Here is an 18,183-nt window from a genome sequence, read left to right as displayed (position 1 = left end):
AAGTGAAATTACGACCAAACTATGGACATTTAAGTATTTAAATTAAATTTAAAACCAGCCCTCACTGTGACGATCACGCCGTCAGACCCCCAGCTCTTCTCACCAACTCGTGTCCGAAGGACTAGCCAATCTAAAACCGCGCTGTCGCGTGCGCAGCTGCACCCTGCACAAAGATTTTCCAGCTAATGGACCACAATCTATGTACCTGCAGCCTGAGAGCGATTGTTACTGGGTCAGGTTAATTACGCGATTAACCCTTCACACTGCCACCACCGCCTTTTTGTAGAGAAAAGGAAGAAACTCGCCAATATTAGCAATAACACTATGATGTTTGAATAAGTGTCTGTATACACACTGTCACCGCAGGCAGAGATATACAGAAGTTTAAAACACACAGTAGCACTCTTCAGAGACAGGGATTCTTAGTTTGAATTAAAGAGCTTTAGAAACAGTTCAACACTTTTCAGATAATAAGATTTATTACTAAAAAGGTCAAAATGGTGCAATAAAAGTATTTACAGAAAAAGATGTAGCCAATATATATATATATATATATATATATATACATATAAATACAGAGAGCAATAACACAGCAAAGAGATAACAGAAAGAAGTTTAGAGAGGTAGAGTACTTGCCAAAAGTCCTGGGTTAAGTAGATCAAGTTTCAGAGCAAAAGGGTACCGTCTCCCAAGTTGGTTCCGATGTTAAAAGGGAGAATTCTTCAACTTCTGCTCCAAATATAACAGTCTTTTTCTAGGAACTCAGCAGGGTGTCTCCTTAAAGCAGAGAACCAATCGCCTCATTTGGGGAGGGGTGTTGTAGACGGGGAACTCAGGCTATGACCAAATCCCTCAAACGTTATACCATGGTCAATAACCTTCCCTAGGTACATGTAGCCTAGCCACTAGTAGATTAATATGCAGAACAATATTCTGAACGTCCAGGCATCAAATATGGCATAGTTCACTATTTCAGGGGTGTAAGATGTCAGACGACTCGCATTAAGCTGAGCTATCCGAATATGTGCTTTATTTTTATGTAATTATTTCCTACCTTAAGATATGAAATTATAGGGAAAAGTGGGTTTTAAATGTGAGGCCTGTTTACGGCTACCTAGGAATGCGTTTGAAGCCCAGTGAAGGACAGGATTATGGCTTTATGATTATCTCAGATCGAGAAGCTAACAGACACCCAGGCACCAGCTAATTTGGGATTTATAACCATGAAGCTCTCCCGCTGTGCCTGATTGCCTGTGCACTTCTGAACCCAGCACACAGGGACCATGTGTCACTCAACAGAGAGGGAGCGGGGAAGCTGATTTTAAGTAGAAATGATACAAGGTGGAGGGCCTTTGGCAAAATGGAGGTTCGCATCCATCTCTGTACGTACAATTGCTACACCTCCCCCCGCAGGTGGTTGCATGGGAGGGAGCTGCAATTTCCCTCCTGACGCAACCGACTCCTGCTGCTGGTTTGGCTGATCAGGGCACAGATCCATTGTGCCCAGAGGTTCACCTTGGGGTGATCTGGTACAACTGCACTGCGGGAGAACCAGGTTCCTTCTGAGAAGAGTGCTGTTCTCCCCAGTAACACTGTTGGGCCAACCAAGTGAGTTGTCAGGGGTGAGCACCAGTCGGCTGTGCCTACCCGGATATTGTGGCAACTGCCGTGGTGCCCACCTGTTCACAAAACACTTCTGTTCAGGGGTGTCATATGCTAACATATTGAGATGTAGCTTCTTGTCGAGGTAGAGAATGAGATTTCCATCTCCAATCTCCTTCCTCAGGCCCAGGACTACATCTGACCCGAAGGTAGTGGCGCCTGTGTGCACCGGAACCGGACAGGCGAATTCTGGAACTCGCCTTTCTGGATGTGTCTACAGGTACCTTCGTCCAGGATGAACAGTCCTCTCTACCTGCTAGCATCCAGGACACCATTTCCATCAGTTTCCTGTCTGCTAGGTCAGTCACAGGTTCAGCTGAGCCATGATAGTTGCACCCAGGCTTCTTACCATAGCCAGCTGTACCCAAGACTGACGTAACCTGCTTTTTGGCCTGCGTAGTAGGCCAGGCCATAACTGCCTCAGTCTGCCCATTTTCAGACCTCTGGGGGTCTCTTCCTACCGGTGGTTCCCAGTGCTGAACCACTGACATACCCTTCTGACAGTTACCATTTTTGACTGTCAGACTAGGCACAGGCAGTTTGTTCCTGACTAGTGACAGGGGTCCAAGTTGCTCTTCCCAGACAGGGCCAAACAGTGCAAGACCCCTAAAGTGGGCAATTGCACAAAGTTTCAATCCGCATTGTAGGACATTTCTGACCCCTGGGGAGGTGGTTGGTGTGTTCTCAACACCAAATAGCTTTCCCGTGAATTCAGGCAAGCCACATGGGGTGGTGAAAGCTGACTCATCCTGAGCCTCCTGGGTTAGAGATGGTGGCCCATACCCTCTGTTCAGATCCATGATGGTTAGACAGCGGGCACCTGCCGGATGCTTCATTACCTCATGGCTCCTGGGCATGGGGTAGGCCACAACCACAGGGCTGGCGCTCAGTTTTCCAAGGTCCTCACAAAGCCTGGTCATCTGATCCTGTTTGGGGACCAAGACTACCGGTGGTGCCCAGACCCTGCGGGACCTCTATATCCCTGACTGCGATATTCCCACTGTCTCTTTGGCCCATTCAGTCTGCACCTCCTGTGAGGTGAGGTGGGCATGAGGGAAGGATAAACCCTGCCGTCCAACGCATGAACAGCACGGTGAGCTCTCCCAGGGTTTCCCTGGACCCAGTCACCATCTACCATCTACCATAGGCCTTGCCAGCAGCTTCTGTACCTGAATGGAAAGGAAAGGTGATTGGAGCTGAAGGCCGAAGCTCCCTCTCTGAGGACTGGCTATCAACTGCAATGGGGCCCCTCGCACTTCCAATCCCGGTATGCTGTCACTGCCTATGACATAAGTGGGTCTGCCTGGTGTGTGGGGAGTGAATCTAAGCCAGAAATAGTTGAAGGGGGCTTCCTCCCTGGCTTCAGATTTTCCCCATACACTTTGACAGGCTAGATCAGGTGACACTCTTTCAGTCCCCAAGCCCCCTGCTGGTAAACCATTAATTTCACTGTCAAGCCATTATTTACCTTTCTCAGCAGGGAAGCTCACAGCTAGCCTGCTGATGGATGCAATATTTTGGTCAGTCCCCAGTGCTGCCTTGGCCCTGGGACTAGAAGTCCCAACTAGCTGTTGTTTACCTTCCTCAGCAGGGAAGCTCACAGCTAGCCTGCTGATGGATGCAACATTTTGGTCATTCCCCAGTGCTGCCTTGGCTTTGGGACTACAAGTACCAACCAGCTGTCCAATACCATACAAAGACAACTGCTGGGCGGTTATCAAGGTAGGATCCTCTGAGCCGGAGCAAGAAAAAGGCCTATCCAGACCATCCCTTTGCTCAGCACCCAGAGATTGTACCTCTGCCCACTTCACAGCACTGTGGGTGACCCCCAACAATGAAAATGCATCATTATAATCATCATCATTATCATCAACAGTATCAGTATCAACATCATTGTTTTCATTATCATCATCATTATCAATATCAGCATCATCGTCATCATTATCATCATCATTATCCACAGTTACGTATGTAATATCAATGACACATGAGTTCATTACCTCCCCATACAAGGGGATTTCCTCTCCTTCTCCAGCTAATGGAGAATCCTGTAACCCCACTCTATTCCCAGCCCCCTCCCTCTGTCCATCCACAGATTGCCCAGACATTACCCCAACATCTGCACACAGTACCTTGGCGTGTCCAGAGAGTTCCAGGGGGGCCTCCAGGGTGTTCTTGGCAGGGGCATAGTAGGACACAAGAGTACCCAAATCAGCACCCAACAAAACAGGTGTGGGAATTTCATCCGAGACCCCCACCTCCCTCATCCCCCTTCCCGCACCCCAATCGATGAATACCTTTGCACGGGGTATGCGTGAACGGGTCTCCCCAACTCCCATGAGGGTAAGGAACTTTCCTGGGATGAGGTTCCTTTGCTCAATCACCTCTGGTCGGATCAAGGTGACTTCTGCCCAGGTGTCACGGAAACCAGTTACAGACCAGTTGCCAACAGTGACTGGCTGCAAGTTGGCGGGGGTTACCCGAGTCTTCCTGCGGACAAACAGTACTGAAGAAGAGTTGCTGGCCGGCTGCCCAGGTGATGTCATCTGCTTCTGCTCAGGACACTACGTCCTGAGATGTCCGGGCTTCCCACAGGTGTAATATCTGCGGTTGTCAGGAAGGAATGGCTTGGCCCCAAGTACTGCAGGTGTTGGGTGAGGGGAAGCTTGACTCACCAGCGTAGGAGGGGTTGCTGTGGGCGATTTCCCTCCTTTCCAGCCATGAGGAGGAGCCTTGCGAGGGTCAGACACCCGCGTGTGGACATAGGTATCTGCCAGATCGGCTGCAGCTTTGGCAGATACGGGTTCTCTCTCCAATATAAACTGTCTGACATCTGCCTGGCAGATATGCAGTAGCTGATCTCATATCATGAGATCCTCCAGAGACTTGTAGGAGTCAGCTTTCAGTTCTCTGGTCCACTGCCGGAATGTCGTGCGTAAGCGACTTACCATACTGTATCTGTGTAAGAGTCCTCAGGTCTCTTTTGCAAGGACCTAAACCGCTTGCAGTACAGTTCCTGGGTCATCTGGTACTCCCGGACAATTGCTTCTTTTAGAGCTTCGTAATTGTCGTCCTGCCCCTCTGGCAATTCGACAAACGCATCCAGGGCCTTGCCTCGTAGCCCTGGTATCAGGTACCGAGCCCATTGTGCTTGGGGCAGATGGAACTGACAGCAAGTTTTTTCAAATGACAGTAAATACATGTCAATGTCACCGTCTTTTTTCATTACTGGAAATTTTGCTGCTGGGCCCACGGCTGGAGAGGCATCCCTGTGCTCTAGGGACCCGAGGTTCTAAACCTGTAGCTGCTGCAGGAGCCTAGCCATCTCCAGTTCGTGCCGACGATCAGCTTCCCTCTGCACCGCCTCTCTCTCAGCCGCTGCCTGGCATTCCGTTCTGTCTTCCGCTGCCTGGCGTTCCACAGCCTCTCTGGCCGCCGCTGCCTGGCGTTCCGCAGCCTCTCTGTCAGCCGCTTCCTGGTGTTCCACTCTGTCCACCGCTGCCTGGCGTTCCACAGCCTCTCTGGCCGCCGCTGCCTGGTGTCCCGCAGCCTCTCTGTCAGCCGCTGCCTGGCGTTTCGCAGCTTCTCTCTCAGCACTTAAATCACTTTTGCTCATTTTCTTGTATTCTGCTGAACCAGGCATAATTGCAAGCAAAGGTAGAATAGAAAGCAGAAAAAGGAAGGAGCTGTTGCTATATGTCTCTCTATATATATATAAAAAATGTGCACCGCTTGTCTCTAAGGACTGTTTCCACAAAGGTTACAATCCTTCAGTGCAGAGCTAATTCCTAACAATGCACTGAAGCTCTAATGCAAACTATCCCAGGTACGCTGCCAGCCAATATGTGACGATCGCGGCGTCACACCACCAGCCCTTCTCAACAATTCGTGACCGAAGGACTAGCCCAGTGGTCGGCAAGCCGCGGCTCGCGAGCCACATGCGGCTCTTTACCCACTCTAATGCGGCTCTTCTGTGTGCCGGGCGCCTGCTCCCCTCCCTCCTCTCGGTCGGCCGCTCCCCTGCCTCCTCTCGGTTGGCAGCCCCAAAAGTCCGCGCGGACCTTTTAATTCGGCCCGCGGATGTGGCTGTCAGGATGTGTGTAGGCGGGGCAGCGTGCCGAACGTGAGGGGAGGGGAGCTAGGCTCCTCTCACAGTCCGCCCTGAAGACCCGAACGGCGCGGGAAGACAGCGAGAGGAACGCAAAAGGTAAGTGAATTGACACGGGGGACTTGGCTTACTAGAAGGGGGGGGGGGGGGATAGTACTGTGGGGGATGAAATACTATATGAGGGATGAATTACTTTATGAGGGATGAATTACTATATGGGGGGGTGAAATACTATATGAGGGATGAAATACTATATGAGGGATGAATTACTATATGAGGGATGAATTACTATATGAGGGATGAAATACTATATGGGGGGATGAAATACTATATGAGGGATGAATTACTTTATGAGGGATGAATTACTTTGAGGGATGAATTACTATATGGGGGGATGAAATACTATATGGGGGGATGAAATACTATATGAGGGATGAATTACTATATGAGGGATGAATTACTATATGAGGGATGAAATACTATATGAGGGATGAAATACTATATGGGGGGATGAAATACTATATGAGGGATGAAATACTATATGAGGGATGAATTACTATATGAGGGATGAAATACTATATGGGGGGATGAAATACTATATGGGGGGATGAAATACTATATGGGGGATGAAATACTATATGGGGGGATGACATACTATATGGGGGGATGAAATACTATATGGGGGGATGAAATACTATATGGGGGATGAAATACTATATGAGGGATGAAATACTATATGGGGGGATGAAATACTATATGGGGGGATGAAATACTATATGGGGGATGAAATACTATATGGGGGGATGAAATACTATATGGGGGGATGAAATACTATATGAGGGATGAAATACTATATGGGGGATGAAATACTATATGAGGGATGAAATACTATATGAGGGATGAAATACTATACGGGGGATGAAATACTATACGGGGGATGAATTGCTATGGGGGATGAATTACTATATGGGGGATGAATTACTATGGGGGATGAATTACTATATGGGGGATGAATTACTATATGGGGGATGAATTACTATGGGGGATGAATTACTATATGGAGGATGAATTACTATATGGGGGATGAATTACTATATGGGGGATGAATTACTATATGGGGGATGAATTACTATGGGGGATGAATTACACTATGGGGGGTGAATTACTATATGGGGGATGAATTACTATGGGGGATGAATTACTATATGGGAGATGTATTTTCAGTTTTAAAAATGTGGCTCTCAAAATAAATTTCAATCATGGTTTTGGCGAGATTTGGCTCAGTTGAAAAAAAAGGTTGCCCACCACTGGACTAGCCAATCTAAAACCGCGCTGTCACATGCGTAACAATGCCACGTGCAGCTGCACCCTGCACAAAGATTTTCCAGCTAATGGACCACAATCTATGTACCTGCAGCCTGAGAGCGATTGTTACTGGGTCAGGTTAATTACGCAATTAACCCTTCACACTGCCACCACCGCCTTTTTGTAGAGTAAAGGAGGAAACTCGCCAACATTTGCAATAACACTATGATGTTTAAATAAGTGTCTGTATACACACTGTCACCGCAGGCAGAGATATACAGAAGTTTAAAACACACAGTAGCGCTCTTCAGAGACAGGGATTCTTAGTTTGCATTAAAGAGCTTTAGAAACAGTTCAACACTTTTCAGATAATAAGATTTATTACTAAAAAGGTCAAAATGGTGCAATAAAAGTATTTACAGAAAAAGATGTAGCCAATATATATATATAAATACAGAGAGCAATAACACAGCAAAGAGATAACAGAAATAAGTTTAGAGAGGTAGAGTACTTGCCAAAAGTTCTGGGTTAAGCAGATCAAAAGGGTACCGTCTCCCAAGTTGGTTCCGATGTTAAAAGGGAGAATTCTTCAACTTCTGCTCCAAGCATAACAGCCTTTTTCTAGAAACTCAGCAGGGTGTCTCCTTACAGCAGAGAACCAATCGCCTCATTTGGGGAGGGGTGTTGTAGACGGGGAACTCAGGCTATGACCAAATCCCTCGCACGTTATACCATGGTCAATACCCTTCCCTAGGTACATGGAGCAGCCTAGCCACTAGTAGATTAATATGCAGAACGATATTCTGAACATCCGGACATCAAATATGGCATAGTTCACTATTCCATCTAGAACTATATGACTTTCTGCTCTCCTGTATACGTAATCCAGGGGTGTAAGATTTCAGACGATACGCACTAAGCTGAGCTATCCGAATATGTGCTTTATTTTTATGTAATTATTTCCTACCTTAAGATATGAAATTATAGGGAAAAGTGGATTTTAAATGTGAGGCCTGTTTTATGGCTACCTAGGAATGCGTTTGAAGCCCAGTGAAAGACTGGTTTATGGCTTTACGATTATCTCAGATTGAGAAGCTAACAGACACCCGGGCACCAGCTAATTTGAGATTTATAACCATGAAGCTGTTCCGCTGTGCCTGATTGCCTGTGCATTTCTGAACCCAGCACACAGGGACCATGTGTCACTCAACAGAGAGAGAGGGGGGAAGCTGATTTGGAGTAGAAATGATACAAGATGGAGAGCCTTTGGCAAAATGGAGGTTCGCATTCCATCTCTGTACATACAATTGCTACACTCACCTCTGTCACTGCAGGCAAAGTGGAGCAATTAATTCTGAAAGTTCACAGCAGAAACACTGAAGTAATTCAGCTCATCATGCTGCCAAGAGCCCCTGCCCTGTGTCAACAACAGACTACAAGGCTGCCAGTCACTGCTGGCAGGTGGCAGCAGTGTGAGCTGAGCTAGCTTGAATAACTACTTCAGTGCTTTTGCTCTAAACATTGAGGATGAATTGCTCCACATTGCTTGCAGCTATTCTTTCCTTCCTAGCTGACTACTGTAAACTATCAATTGCCCTGGTCCTAGTGTAATGTAGATGAAGAGATATGGACATGTTTATAGTCCACATCAGGAGAGCAGCCTAGGATGGTAACCATGGCTCCTTCCATAGAAAGGAGGAGTGATGTAGCCACTCAGAGATACGAAGTATACTATTTGCCTGATTACCAGGTGAAAATGGGCAAAGAAGCTTGAAAAAACATTTGTAACCACCACACCAAGGACTAGTAAACTGCAATATACTGTGTTACATTCTTGGATTTGGGTTTAGATGCACTTTAAATGAAAACATTTTAAAAATGGCAGTACTAAAGGAAAGATAGCACTGTCTTTCAGCTAGCTGTTTCTATGGAGAATGGGATGTGCAGTTGCATATTTCACCTGTAGCACTAGCTAATGATAATGCCTGGTACAACAGCTTGATCCTTCAGATTCAGCACTGTTATGTTGGCAAGGATAAACTGTAATCTACTGAGCATTGTAAACAACTAGGCTGGTTATGAGTGTGGGATGTGGAAGAGTGAAGAGTACTCCATGTGGCAAACAACGACATCAACATAAATTAAATTACAGAGCAAGCAGTGATGGGTTTACAGACTTCAAAAGCCTAATCTCAACCCTGGCCATTTCATTGTGAGGCCTTGTATTGTAATGTAGAATTAGCTTGTGTAAAACTCAAGGTAGAAACAGAGTATACAGTAGCAACAGGGTGAAGGACAGGTGGCATCAGTTGATCTTGTGTTCACATGACATCATTCCAGGAAAATCAAATGTGGATCAAAGTGGGAAATTTGCATTTATTTAGAGCTTCAGTTTGGAGCTACAGCATACCGAAAAGGTTCCTAATCTGACTCTAGGCAAGAAACGCTTCCAAAGGATTAAGGTGGATGGCCAAAGGCTCTTGATGAATGCCCCTCTATGAGGTGAGTGCTGGTTTAGATGTCCTCCTGAAAGGACCCAGAAAAACAATCTGCTCAGGCTTGCGTAGCCTCAGACATTCCACCCGAACTTTCCATAAACCCTTCCCTTTTTATGGGGGGAAATTTAAAAAACCAGACAGCAGCTATGCATCTAATATCATGCAAGTGAACAGGTGTATCTGCCATGAGTGAAATGCACTGCATGACCTCATTTTCACTGTACTGTACTGTATAACATTATACAGTCAAAAAGTACACTAAACTGTATAAAAGCTATAGGTTCATCTAAATATGCTTCTTCTGGTTAGTCATAAAAACTGTGGAGCTGGTTTACTAATTGCTGTAGGTTATATTAATAAAAACAAAAATCTATTTTTTAATTCTAATTGGATATTTGAAGTGGGTACAGGCCACTCTGTGATATAATCTAATCAATCAGCTTTAGGCAAGATTACCATGGGTGGAATAATGGAAAATTGCTTGATTTCCCCATCAACATAGTCAGTGTTGATGGGGAAATGACTCCTGCAGCACTACTGTGATCCCTGCCGGCATAACACAATGATCACTGCTAGCAACTATAGCCATTGGCAGTGATCGCATGCAAAAAATCTGACAGGCTGATTGTACTGAAGCCAATAGATGGCTCAGTACAATCAGCCTGCTCATAGATGGTTCTATGCTTAACTGATCGAGATTTGATCCACCTATGGCCTGCTTTAAAAGTAAAAGAATAAAAGAATAGTTGGTCACATACATGAATCATCCTCTATGTAGGAAACATGCTATACATGTACTCAGTAATTATATTTCTGCATAAATAATACATGGGCATAGTCAGTTAAAAAATTCAGTGTAAAGTTGGCCATGTACTGTGCAAATTTCAGCTGGTTACTCAGGTGACCCTGCCAAAGGCTAATTATAACCTAAAGGTGGTGACACATGTATCAATATGATCATAAAGTCGATTATATGATGCGACTAGATTGATCAAACCGAATAAGATTTGTAAACCCCATTCATTTAATTTAGTGAGCTTTCGATCAAATTTGACACTTAGGGTCCTTTCACATGGGTGGACCTGTTTAGCAGATCCACTTGCTCAGCGGGGGATCTATCCATTGATCCCTGCTGAGCAAGCGGATAGCAGGTCTGTGTCCTCTCCACTGCTGCAGAGCGGGCACAGAGCAGCTCGCTCTCCTCAATGGGTAGTCTGATGAAAAGGAACCGCCTGTCTGTATCCATCTGACCCGATCCGACAAGCGGAAGGGGAATTGAATCCTCATCCATCCCTTTTTTGCAGGTCAGACTGGATATTGGTGGGTGTAAATGGACACATGTCCGTTTACAGCCGCCGCTCCATAGAGGAGAATGGAGGTTCCGATCAGGTCAGCCTGAAAAACAGGCAGGCGGACCCGATTGGAGCGTTCATGGGAAAGAGGCCTTACAAGTTGTTCAACAGTGAAGTAATTTCATTATTTATTTATTTTAGATCACTTCTGGTCATATCTTTAATTGGTGCCCTATGTGTTTAATCACATAATATCTTAAGTGATGATGTATCGCTTGTTTGAGATCGCTCATACTTAGATTGAACACAAACTGATACATATCTGACCACCTTAAAAGATATCTGCTACTGTTCAAGGTGACCAAATGGAAAACAAATTACCAACTTCCCTGCAATTAACATTAAACGACTGATATAGGCTATAAGCATTCACTCGCAAATATCCCAACAATCTGATGATATGAAATTTGTGCTGAATCTTAATTTAAAAATCGCCCTGTATAAGTTGTGATTAATCACAAGCAGTCTATATCGGTGAACTCTAATATCTGAGGTTAAGCCTGGCTTTACATTGATAGATTTCTTTCATTCAGTCTGTATGCTGAACAAAAACAATCTTACAGACGCTTCCATCCATGCTAAGCATGGACCATTTCCTCTGCTAGGATATTATAGTCTGTCAGCCAGCACAAGTGGCTGTCAAATTACCTACCAGGGGCTGCATATGATTTGATGCAGCAGCTGTTCGGTCAACAATTTTTTGCCAACTCTTTTAATTTTTCAGTGAAAGGAGTCAGGAAGAAGGGGTCGACAGGGTCCATCCATGATGCAAATTTTGTCTGGTTAATCATTAACCTGACAAAATTCACATAGTGCATGGCCAGTTTAAGGCTAGGTTTACATTGGTGTCTGCATTTTCATGTGCTCCCATTGAAGTCTATAGGGTCAAAAATGCACAAAGTCACACCATAAAAAGCAGCTGCACCTTTTTCCACGTCACAAGGAAGCATGTTGCATAGGTGTAAACAGCATGGACACTGATAAGGGGTTACCACCAGTCCTCCTGTGCAGGGTCCAGACCAACAGGGGGCCCAGGTATCAGGGGGAATCAGATGTGAGCAGGATGGGTGATTGGTCCAACAAGGGGACAATTTCTGTAACCGATCCTCTGTATGGCTCCCTCTGCAGCAGCTGAAATCTAGCATCTTCTCTCCCTCCATCTGGCTTTCAGTTGCTGCATAGAGAGCCATACAGAGGATCAATCCCAGTAATTGCCCCACCGCCACACTGATCAGCCTTCCTGTGCATCATCCTCTTCCCTCTGCTGCCTGGGCCCCCCTGCGTGCTCCCTTTCTCCACAGAGTGCTGCCAGCTTCCCTCCTTTCCCTTCTGCTTGACTGCTGATGCTGAAGGGTCATGGGGGATGTTTCAGAATGGAGAGCAGGGTAAGGGGCCCATAAATATGGCATAGGTATCTGCCCCTTCCTTTCCCAAATGAACACAATAAGTACCAGTCATTCATTGTGTTCATTTATAACTGATACATAATAAACTGTATTTACTATGCTTCAATTTATGAATGAACAGGAGCCTCTGTACAGAGCAGTTTCTGTTCATTCCCTGTCCAGTGCAGCTGAGGCAGCAGAGAAAAAGACTGAGAATTGTATATACACTGTCTGTGTTTGGGACCATACATCTACATTCACACGCCTGTCAAATTAGGACCTGTGGCTGTGTTCATACAGCTCCTGTGTCCCCATAGCAAAACATAAGCTGCCTATACACAACTCCAACCACACAAAACACTGATTCACACTGCACAGGTCACAGCACCCCAAGACCTCATTCACACACAGAGCTTTATTTATCAACAAGGTACAGTTTTATCTTTTTAATTTAGCAAGACTTTAAGTTATGTGTTGTTATGTGTAAGTTATGTTGTGTTTGCTAATAATGATTATAGTGTATTTTTGAGTCAAAATATCGTTTTGGTATTTGGGGGGGTGCTGTCAGGTGGACTGTACAGGACCCTGTGATTTCTAACAGCAGCCCTGGTGAACGGGTCCCATAGACTATTGGGATGTCTCTTGTTGTGCATTGTCGCTCAATGGCTGAAGTGTGACAAATAACACAGGCGTGAAAGGGGCAATGCACTGCAATGCTTGTTCACATAGCCCTATATAGGCAGTATTCACATATCTACATTGCTTTGCAATGTGATTTGGAAAATATGATCTATTCCTTTATTTTTCTGTTTTACAGCATTGTGAGAAATAGTGTGATAGCGAATCATAACATTTTACAACACACGGTTAAAAATCACAAACAAAATGCAGCTGAATTGCAGACACACGTGTGTAAACAAGGACTAAAGCTCACTATAATATTACATTTTTTCATTCTGCTCGCAGGTCCCTCCATCCATGCTACACAGCGCGGATGGACAAATTTCCTGCTGACTCGATGGAAGCCTCTTTTGGACTTAAAATGTTATGTCCAGCTCCTTCAATTTTTCAATCGAGGGATGTTGGCTGGTAAGGGGGCAGCAGGGCCACCCACTGATTGAATTTTACCGGGAACTAGCTGAAAGTTGAACAGTGCATGGCCAACATAACATTAAAAGGGAAAATTAATCCATTGTGCAATAGAGGAGGGTTGGGAATGTTCATTCAAAAGTTACCCACTTTTAGTTATGACTCAATCTTAAAATGGAAGATGATAGTACGCAAAAAAAATGTAAAAGCAGGCAGCATGCCATTGTGTGTGTGTGTTTATTTCTAGCATCTGAGTAAAGAGATGCACATGCAGTGTTAGGAATTTTCTAAAACTGGAGCAGAGAGAATATGGAGCAGCGATGCATAGTAACCAAGCTTCACCTTGTTCAGTTAAGCTTTCAAAATAAAAGCTAGAAACTGATTTTTCTGGTTCCAATCTTAGGGCTCATTCAGACACATTCTCAGCCATTTACATTGACATCTGTTTCCTTTTTTTTTCCACGGTTGAGCTGCGTGCAGGCAGTCCATATAAAGTGAATGGGTATACTATTACCTGTGCACAGTCGAGTTTGTCAGGGATAATGGAGGGGTGCACAGACCTCAATGCAAAGTCTAGGTCCATGCACCTGTCTCTATGTACCTGTCAAACTCAGCCGCAAAGGCAATGTGCACCCATTCAGTTGATATGGGCTGACTGCACACAGCTCAGCAGTGGAAAAAAGGAAACAGACATCTCTGGCTGATCTGGCTGAGTGCCTGTGAAAATGAACCCTTGAAAATGGTTGCCATACACGCTTCAATTTTGTTATTTAATCGATGTGCAATTTGCCCAAAACAATGGAATGAACAAACCATTAAAAAGACATAGTTTTTGTTCCAAATAATTTTGATTGGATTTGATCAAACTGAGTTAATCGGCCAGGGCGGAAAATGATCAGTCGTGTTGCATCAATCAGCAGTACTGAGATGCTTTGTTCATGAATTCTATCGTCTTTCAATCAATCGGATTATGAGATTGCATGGTGTTAACAAAGATACGATTGCTAACTATTGTGATCCTATGTTCTATCAATCGAAATCCTCATCCCCACGTGTGCCATATCGATTGAATGGGTTGTCGACTATAGATCGATTATTCATATTGGGAGAGATTGATTGGAAAAAGAATGGATCATTTATGGAAGCGTGTCTGGCCACCAATAGTGGATCCATATATGGTGTCGGGAGAGTTGCTAGAGTGCATGGGGATCATTCAGTGCAGGAGGTGTAGAAGAGGGGAGGAGTGGGGGGTCTGGTGTGACTCACCCGTCTGCATTGTGTCCCCTCCAGGGATAGGGTGGCATCGGCTAACAGTCAGCAGCAGCAGAGTGAGCAGCACGAATGGTAGCATGGTGCACGAAGTTCCCAGCTTGAATGGGAACTCTTTAGGCTGTCTGATTGCTGTCTACCTGAGTGACTGATTGAAGTCTGGCTGTCTGGGTGAGAGGCTGCCTTGGTTTATTTTTTTCTTCTGATGCCTTCCCTGTGTCTGAGCAGGTCTGTTCTTCAAGCCTATCTCTTTCTGAGATTTTGGTGATTCTTGTCCCTCCCCTGTTTATTTGCCACTTCTCCCTGTGTGTGTCTGTTCCCCCTGTGGTGTGCCTCCCTCTGTCTAGTGTGTCAGGATCTCCCCCTGATTTGTGCCCCTATGTCTGTCCTGTGTCTGTGTCTAAGAATTGGACAGATCAGTCTGCCCCCTCCTCTCCCACTTCTTGATTTCCCCCCTTCTTCTCTGTCCCCTCCTTCTCCTCTAAGTCCCTGGCTGTCTGTTTTCTCTCTCTGCCTGGCCACTTTTTACTATTGCTTCACCTGTTTATGTGTGGAGCTGTGTGTCTGACCCTTGTCTGGAGCTGTCTGGGAATGTGACGTCTGACATGTGAGAACATTGCTGGAACTTTATCTACTTGTCTGTGCTGTGAGTGTGTGGGTGGGTGTGTCTGGGGGTGTCTGGTGGTCCTGTCCAAATCTTGCCCCCCCCCCCCTGTGCTCAACGTCTACCCCATCTCTACCATGCCCATCAGGTAAGATCCATGTGTGTGTATTGTTGTGTAGTGTATTTATGCGCTGCGTTGCAGTACAGGGTGGATGTGCCCCGCTAAAGTATTTATTTTTAGATATTTTATATAGAAAATAAAGTACATTCTTTCAACAAAAAAATAATAATAATAATAATATGTGTGCACACCTCCTCCATTCCTGACCCACCAACATTTCACATTTTTCCCTGCACAGCAACCGGCATGTGTCTGCTATGTGTCTGTCTGAGTCTGTCTCATTGGGCTGATTTTTTTTTTTTTTGTTACTTACTGCTGTAATATCTCTCAGTTTGAAGTTGACGTTTGTACTAGTACACATTTATCTGTCAATCTGTTTGGGTTTGGTGGCATGTTTGGCTTGCGTGTTTGTCGGTGCAGGTTTATCTGTCTGGGGAGATCTGTCGGAGTCTGGGTGCCCCTTTGGCTGTCAAGAGTTCACAGCAAGACGCCCCTGTACTGGCCCAATGCCAGACCCTTATCAGTGGGAAAAACGCATGGCTTTAACCCATTGCGCTCTGGAGGGGTCATACCAGGCAGATTTTGGAAAAAGAAGCATGCATCTGTTTATTTTTATAACCATCTACCTCCAGTCTTAGATGTGGCATTTTGATAATGAAGGTATCTATTTGTATATCTAATCATAGAAGTGATGTTTTAAAAAGAAGGTATCTACATTTCTATCTATTCTATCTAGTCATAGAAGTGATATTATAAAAAGAAGGTATCTATCTATCTGTCTGTCTGTCTGTCTGTCTGTCTGTCTGTCTATCTTTCTCTCTATCTCTCCATCTATTTATCTAAACATAGAAGTGATATTTTGAAAAATATTTATCTATCCCTGATCATTGTAGTGATATTTTTTAAAAATATTTTTCTATCTTCAGTCATAGTTCATAAATTCAAAAATATTTATCGATGTCTGTCATGGGAACTTGAAAAAGAAGGAATGTATTTCTCTAGTCATAGAAGTGTTACTTTAAAAAGGTATCTTTATGGCTATTTATTTTGCATGTGAGGAAGGGGTCAGATTATACATTTAGATTGTACAATCTTCCTTAGATCTACAATTAATATGCCGTGCAAGAGCCTGCCCGAATACAAAATATAGAGATTGTTTAGGTTTGTCTTCATGTTACATAGTTTTGGTAAATACTGATGAGATTGTACAATCTGATTGTATAGTGTATGATGAGCTTTTTAGATTGTAAGCTCACTGAATGTTCAATTTGTAAAGCACTGCACAAATTGCTTTTGCTATATAAATATCGAAAATTAAATAATACTAGGAGAAATATTTTAAATAATAAGATATCTATTCAACTGTCTATCTATTATATATCTACCTATCTAAATATCTATCACCTATCTAAATATCTGTATTGTACCTTACAAATCTATGATAGATGTTATATATATAATTCTATTTATCTATCTATCTAGTCTGCTATCTTTCTTTTATCTATAAATCTATCTATTAACTAAATTATCTACTATCTATGTTATATCCATCTATCTATCTATCTATCTATCTATCTATCTATCTATCTTTACCCATTTTTATATAATTGTCCATATATTGGTTTATCTGGAAACATGTTAATGTTTTAGAATAAAATGCATTTTAACAGTCTGATTATGTTTGTCTTTCTTCTAAAAGGTGAAGGGAAAAATAACATGTCCATTCCAGTAGCTGCAGGACGGATTTTTTGGGGAGTGCCAGAGCAGACAAGGATAATGCTGCGTCTTTTTTCTTTTTTTTTGCCGAGACAGGGGACAGAACTACAGTTGTATTCAATGGCACATGTAAAAGAGCTGGGAAATGTAGCTTTTAACATGTTGGTCACTTCCTCATCTGTAAAACTTCAGATAAAGTCTGTGGAGAGAAAGTTTAATTTCTGCAATATAGATGGTTTAGTAAGGTTCACTGAGAATCTAAAACCAAAGATATTGAACAATGCCAAAATGTAAAGGTGTGTACTCCTGGAAGGACGCAGGTTTTAGAATCGGTGATTTCATTTTGTGTGATGGAGCCCACTGTTTTAACATATAAAGGTATAGGTTGGCAAAAAGAGAAATCAGAGAAGATATCTGTTCTACAATCCCTCATTTCTAGCAAAAAGATGAAACTACTACATTATATTCATTCCATATCTTTTAGCCACAGCTCTTTCAATGATCCACAGTCAAAGATAGAAAGTCTTGGAAATACCAAGATATACATATAATAAAAGGACTGCGCTGAACTCATATAATAAAGTACTTTGTAGGAATATGCAATTTCCTAATGAACATGTAATTTACTGGTTAGATTGTGAAGCTGCTACATATCTTTAAATTCCACTGAAAAGTAGGAAGTACAATAAACACTTTCTTATGTTTCTTTCCAATAATTTTAGTCTATAAATTCATTTTTTCACCCATGTATGTTTATGTTAGTAATGTACTAACAAGTGTCCCCATTCTATGAAAAGGCTGAACACGGAAGGGCACACAGAAGGCAGGCACTGGTGTAGCAGTGAGTGAAGTGGGGGTACCTGAGAGAGGTGGTAAAAGCAGGGGTGAGGATGGGGGTCATGTGCAGTGGTGAGAGAAGACAGCTTCTGTATTGGAGCCTATGCAGAACCCAGTACCCCCGGCACCCTGATATTGCATCTTTCTGTTTGTCAGGAGCCTACCACTAAACCCCCCATGCACCCCTGACTCTGAACCTCCTAGACTCACAACACTCCGATGCAGAGCCCCAACACC

At 43.9% G+C, this 18,183-nt stretch overlaps 1 protein-coding gene across 1 annotated transcript in view; it reads right to left on the bottom strand.

Annotated features, from left to right (window-relative positions):
• Positions 1-15,286, bottom strand: part of FSTL3 (follistatin like 3) — a 67,763-nt gene extending 52,477 nt beyond the window's left edge. The window contains exon 1 of the mRNA XM_089673558.1: positions 14,666-15,286. Coding sequence (XP_089529684.1) covers positions 14,666-14,750 — 85 coding nt within the window. The 5' untranslated portion in view covers positions 14,751-15,286. The remainder of the gene's footprint in view (positions 1-14,665) is intronic.
• Positions 15,287-18,183: the final 2,897 nt, after the last annotated feature.

This window comes from Staurois parvus, unplaced genomic scaffold (assembly GCF_062004578.1).
Source record: "Staurois parvus isolate SC_StPar_1 unplaced genomic scaffold, SC_StPar_1.0 ptg000141l, whole genome shotgun sequence".
Taxonomy (NCBI): domain Eukaryota; kingdom Metazoa; phylum Chordata; class Amphibia; order Anura; family Ranidae; genus Staurois; species Staurois parvus.
This window is presented reverse-complemented; position numbering and strand designations above follow the sequence as displayed.